Below are 6,785 nucleotides of genomic sequence, written 5' to 3'. Positions count from 1 at the left end.
TTATACTTTTAAATCTTTTGACCTTTTGAGATATCTATTAAGGGTTATTTTTAACTTTTTCAAGCTTCAAAGATACTTAATAAAGATAAAATATTTGTTTTACGGCATGAATACCGTAGAAATTTCTTTTTTGATGGTGTATGCTTCAAAGGTCATTGAGGTTCTTCAAGAATTTCAAAATAATCTTTTTCGTGGATTTTTTTTTCATACTTTTTTCATTGGTTTTGACCCAATTAAGAAAATCAACATTTTTGTAGTGAGACTTGGGATTAAATCATACCTATACTAGAAATATTCGTGTCACTTTCACAATGTATTCATAATACCTACACTGCTACACCCTTGATTTTTATGTGAAAGAGTGGAGATAATACATTTTCTATGTACATTAAGAAAGATATCTTGTGAAAAAGAATTACAAGGGATAGGGTTTAGTGGATAGAAAATAATTATCACCTTTTGTGCGGTCCATATAGATCGGTATAACTCTAATAAAAAAAGGTAAGAGTAATTTTGGACCGTCTGAGTTTACAATATTAAATCAGATATATCAAAGATCTTTCTAAATGCAGGTTTCTTGAAGTAAGTTGGTTAAAAGTCTTTTGAACACAATATGATACTGAGAATCATGAAAGTGGGGCTTGATTGAATATATGCTATCAATTAGTATAAACATCTCTTTAAAATATAAAGAAAATAAACAAAGTATAAACATCTGTGACACATGCTTATGTAGGGTGTTGAGAAGATATGCCCTAACATACATGAGACCCGGAAACAAGCTAAGTGGGCTCTCAAGTAATTAAATAATGAGGGGTTGATAATTTGATACCCAAATGTATGACCACCCAACGCACGCTTTGGTGCACATGGTGTGTTTAGGTGGGATTTTGATTTAGATTTTATTGAAAGCTTGTTAAAATCATTTGTTGAGAATTTTAGGAGAAATTAATGGAAAAACCAAAAAGTTGAAGTAGGCTTAAAGGTACAATCAATTGTTTTTCTTAAGATGATATTTTCCCCTACTCAATTGAGTTTTTTAATGGATTCCAAGTAAATCAACTCAGGGATACAAACCAAGTCTAGATTCTACACGTAACTATCTTGGAGAATCTTGTAAATTTATCTCTTATGGTGGGGCAAAACTTTATATGCTTTTAAAAGCAATAAAATCTCTCAAAAATCTATAACTAATTGAGTACAGATTACTATTTATAATCAATGAAGGGTTGCGCGCAAATGAAAAGGCACATTTAAAAGGTCACTTTGATTAATACAACCCCTCAAAAATGTTGTTGCTAGCTATTAAGAAACCAAATGAATCAGATTCCCTTGTTTGGTATGCAAAAATAACATTTTGTAACTATCTTGCTTAAGTGAGCTTCATGAATTTGCTTGAGCGGTCTTCGAGTGAGCCTTTAGTCATGCTCTCTTGTCCCTGCATGTTCATGCCTGTCATCTGTTTGATCTCGCTTGACTAAGCACTACTAAGTACCGATAGTTCAATTCTGTTTTCTATTTAGCATGGTTTTAACAACCGAAATGGTCAAAGAACTAAAAATTAGTCCGGTTTCTAGTTTTTACCAGTTGAACTAGTGATTTTCACAATCAAACCGTCAGTTTTTCTGTTTTTACTAGACCAGTTTAATATCCAGTTCCCAGTTGAAACCGACCAGTTCGGTATAGTTTTTAAAACCATGCTATTTAGTGGCTCCCTAAACATTACACATGTTACATTAAGGTCTCGCTCAAATAGGTCGTGAGCTCCCTTGAGCGAGCCACTAAAATCTTGTTTTCTTCTAACTTTATTTATTTATTTTTTTTTTCTCTTGATTCTATTACTTTCAAAGTAAGATCACCAACATATTACAACGACATATATATTCACAAATATAGAACAATTAAAAAAAAAAAAAAAAGGAACTCTATAATCATTTAATTTCACTATACTACTAATCCATTAAATCTTCTTTTTTATTTGTACAATATGAGGGACATTCATAAAGAAACAATTATTTTAATTGATGGATATATAGAATGTTTCTCTTATATATAAATAGGCAATAAATTATCTCATATATTCAACACCTATTCAAGAGGCTTATATATGCGGACCTTTATATATAATATAATATATATAGAGAGAGAGAGAGAGAGAGAGAGAGAGAGAGAGAGAGAGAGAGAGAGAGAGAGAGAGAGTGTGTGTGTTACATATCACTAACTATTAATCTATATCACTGCCCACAAGTATAAATGTTTGTGGTTGTGGGGTGTAGGGAGGAAGGACTAGAATTCAAGTCTTCAGAAAGGAACTTACACACACATATACTTAAATTAAATTAGAGTAGGATTTCTACCCTAAAAAAATAAAATAAAATAAAATAATCTAATCTATTAATTCTTTCCCATTGGGTTCCATATTGAGATCAGGTTGACCTTGATACTTTTTAGGAAATGTTATGCACTCATTTTCTCATACCTGCCTCTGGTTAAGGAGTTCAAGATTTATAGGCTTGCTATTGGTGCATTTCCCTTAATTATAGCTGTCACCCCAATTATGGCCTTAATCGACGTTGATATCACTATCATGGGCAATGTTTATAGGATTACTTATGTTATGGGCAAGATTCAAGTATTTTGATCGTTTATTTATGTGAACAGAGACCATGTGTTCTAGTTTACATGCTTCCTTTTCAAGGTGGAAGATCATATCCTCCATGGTTCGTCACATCCTCAAAAGTCAGGGTGTTGTGCTCGAGCTCAATGCTCAGGGTTTGTCACTTCGTTCAATGAGCTTATGTCTATAGTTGCAGGTTATTTGTACAATACACATTGTTTACCTATATATAAGACTGACCTTTGTAATTTATTACACAGTTTAACATTCAGCTTTTTAGACCTTCACAATCAAAATGATGTGGGTCATTGGGTTGAGATTTAGTGACATCATCCATATCTTGTGTGGTTGTCCAATTTAAGTTGACAAGACCCACAAGTGGAATCCACTCATTTATAATAGGAGGGTGCACTAAACCCGTGTAGACTGAATAGTTTAATGTGAATTACATAGTGTTTTTTTACGTTTATAGAATACTTGCAGTTAAAACGTTGACTTGATACTTCTGCTTCGATAACACATGAGCAGGGAGAAATCAAAATAGAAGAGAAAATGAGGTAATGAAAAATTTCATAATCAATGGCTATTTTGGAATAGGTTGGGGAAAACAACATAATAAAACAAAGTGCTTTCCAAAGCTTTAAAGTCAAAATGTACATATCCCCGCAGTGCTTAATTGTAAATAACTGTATCATATGTTTCTTGCCACAATGATCTGTATCCTTGTTCCTCTAGGGAAACACCATAATACATATGAGAATAATCACTAAGTCCTCCAACTTCAATTATACCATCCATCTCATTTTCACAGAGGTCCATGTACCAATTCATATCATCACTAGGTGATGAAGTCTCTGGCTCCATATCAATCCATCCAAATTCAAGTTGATCTTGTGAGACCATGCAATCATGACCGTCCTTGTTTCCAACAATGCACAGCTGACCATCTTCCACAATGAAATCAGGTTTCATGCTTGAATTTTGACTGTCCATTGCATTGGAATTGATCTCTTCTTCTAATGACCTGATTAAGCTATTTAATCGATCCTCGTCGCGTTCTTCGCCTTGTGATTCTTCTAACAAGGCCATTAGGATTGCACCATCAATTTCTGAAACTTCAATCCCTTGGATGTCACTACCAACTACGTTGCCTGCACAATTTTCAGGTACTGGGGAAGCCATATGGAAGAAGAAAATTATCTTCTTTGACAAATTGAAACGAAGAAAGAAGCTAAAAGGAAAATGAAAGTCTATAGCAAATATAAAGCTTTGAGTATGTATGAGTCACAATGACTTTCTCAAGGGAAGTAGGCCTTTATATAGGCAAAAAATGGACCAGCCAATTATGCACACATGTGGACCACCAAAAAATGGGATAATATATGAATGATGTGCATGGAATCATATCAACTTGATACAGATAAACATCAAGGGACCATTATCAATTTTGGAATTCCATGATTGAAAAAATCTTGGAAAGACTATTATATAAATCTTAAAATGTCCACTCTATCAATTGTCTTCACAACTAAGCAAGATCCAGAATTAATGGCAGGATTGTTGACCCAAAGAGGATAGAGCAGAAGGACCAGACAATATCATTATCATCCACCAAATGAAACATCTAGTATCAATAAAGCGAGGAGAGAGAGAGAGAGTCCATTGTGACTTCTAGCTGCCAACATGGCCACGTGTGAGGACCCATTTTATGATGCCTAAACCCTTTTTTTTTTTTTTTTTAAATTTAATTTTCTTTAAGAAAGTATGATACCTTAACCTCGTGCATCACTTTGTTCCTCTGAATTTCAAAATGGGAATATAGTAACTTTTATTTTATTGAGGGAAGAGATTATTATTCACATGATAGCACCAATTTTATGCATAACTTAAGGATCTCCTATAGATGACATTCCACAAATTATGTGACACATAATATTACATTTTTTGATATGTTATGGTGGAGCTTAATTAAATTTCAATTGTAGTTGTTAGATTATTCAAACTTAGAACTGTGGTCTGTGGGTATCAAAATTTAACTAGAGTGGTTGATCATTATGCAAGAGACATGGTATCAAAAGGGTGGAATAATTTTGGACCATTTGATTTTAGAATATTAAATCAGATATATATGTCAAAGACCTAACAAAAAAAAAATGCAGGTTTCTTTTTTTTTCTTTTTCTTTTTTTTATTCGAAAATGCAGGTTTCTTATAGTGAGTTGGCTAAAAATATTTTGATAAAGAGTATGATACAGGCTTGATTGAATATATGCTATCAATTAGTATATATCAACATCTGTCACATGTTTATGTAGGGTGTTGAGAAGATATGCTTTAACATACGTGAGACCCGGAAACAAGTGGCTCCTAATTGATTAAATAATGAGGGTTGATACGTGATATACCCAAATATGTGTAAACCACTCAACGCACGCTTTGGTGCACATGTTGTGTTTAGTTTAGGTAAATGATTTAGATTTAGATCTTATTGTCCCATCTAAATGGAGGGTGAATGTATCTGCACCCATGTGATGTGTTCTCTTTTACATGGCCCAACTCCACAACCCATTTCACTCCAATTCTTCTCTGGAATTAACAATCTAGCATTCTGCTTAAAGTAATGCACCTCCCTTTTATAAGTTATTGTGGTCATCATAGTGCTTGCCAATACAATATATTAGTGATTCTCCATTTGGCCAGGGAATAATAATTAGAGAGAGAATAAATACAATCTGAAAAAAAAAAAAAATATATATATATATATATATTTAAGGCAATATAGTTCTAATACTATGTGAAATATATATATATATATATATATATATATCAATAAACCAAACGAAAATAAAGAGAAAGAGAGAGAACAATAGAGAATCTATGTGATCTGGCTTCACTATTTATAAGAAAGTTCTCCATGGTTACATCTTTAATATATGAATCGTATAAGAAATCTATGTGATTTGGCTAAATTAACCATATTTTAAATTAGGATTACAAGGCTTACAATACTACAAGAATTAGGATGCCTTTGCTTGCGTTGATTAGAATTGGATTTGGGTTTTCTTTTCTTTTCTTTTCTTTTTTTCTTTTTTTTTTTTCTTTTTCTGAGAATGAATTGGATTTGGGTTGATAATGATTGGATATCGATATCTTTACAAATACGGTCCAATCTTGCTATTAGACTAAAAGTCTAAAGGCATAAAGGATAGGACTAAAGTACTGATTTGAGGCATTTCTTTTGTGGGGGTTGAGTCTATACTGCTGGTATAATTTGATAGTCTAAAAGGTGTTGATTAATGGTTGAGGTTGATAATTGAGAAATTTGTCTTTATTATGAGGTACATGGGTGTCTGGAGATAGAATCATCAAATTTAGTTTAATTGTATTGGCTTAAATATTAGTACATAATATTATAAAAAAAATATTAGTACAATGCCTCAAGTATTTTCTAGTATATTACTTCAAATGACTTTGTAGTGCGCCCACTAAAACAAAGGAACACCAAACACAAAAGAAGGGATGGGATGGATTCTCTCTCTCTCTCTCTATATATATATATGTGTGTGTGGGGGTTGGGTTTAAAGTACACTTGGTATAACTCTAAGTAGTACTATATTGAATTCGTATTGAATTACATGTTCTATATGTTCTTAACATACATGCTAATTTTCATACCAATCAGTTATTATTTACAATTTAATCCATAAAATAGTCTTATTTTTAAACTATAAATATTTGAATTTAAATAATTAATTGATGACATAATTATTAATTTTTTATCATCTTAAAAATTTTCAAGTATAGAGAATATTGGATCTGTCAAAATTTGCAACAAATTTAAAAATATTAATTGATTTAATATTGTTTCAAATTACATCAAGTATAACTTAAATCCTATATATATATATATATATCTCAAATTTTAATTGAGTTACTCCAAAGTCCAAACACTCAACAATTTAGTTGATATATAACTTTTTTGTTTATTAATAACCGGCAATTGCACATTGACAATTGTGAAGGAGCGCCAGCCGAGCAGCCTGAATGAATAAGAAAGGGACAACAGAGGGAATTCATGATTCTTATTCAACCGAGTTGAAGCTAACAACATTGAGGTCTAAAGTTTTTAAGTTGGGCATCGACTCTACACAAATACTGGCCCACTGACAT

The 6,785-nt window shown here is 32.2% G+C and overlaps 1 protein-coding gene across 1 annotated transcript; it reads right to left on the bottom strand.

Annotated features, from left to right (window-relative positions):
- Positions 1-3,170: 3,170 nt before the first annotated feature.
- LOC112024259 (uncharacterized) lies at positions 3,171-4,006 on the bottom strand. Its single transcript, XM_024056902.2, has one exon. It carries the CDS (start codon positions 3,797-3,799, stop codon positions 3,290-3,292), a length of 510 nt encoding a protein of 169 aa, XP_023912670.1. The 5' UTR covers positions 3,800-4,006; the 3' UTR covers positions 3,171-3,289.
- Positions 4,007-6,785: the final 2,779 nt, after the last annotated feature.

The sequence above is a fragment of the Quercus suber genome, unplaced genomic scaffold (genome assembly GCF_002906115.3).
Source record: "Quercus suber isolate HL8 unplaced genomic scaffold, Cork oak 2.0 scaffold_443, whole genome shotgun sequence".
NCBI lineage: Eukaryota > Viridiplantae > Streptophyta > Magnoliopsida > Fagales > Fagaceae > Quercus > Quercus suber.
The sequence above is the reverse complement of the archived record's forward strand: the minus strand, read 5'-3'. Positions and strand labels throughout refer to the sequence as shown.

Coding starts and splice junctions, on each gene's coding strand:
- LOC112024259 (XM_024056902.2), bottom strand. CDS start 3,799: ATGGCTTCCCCAGTACCTGAAAATTGTGCAGGCAACGTAGTTGGTAGT.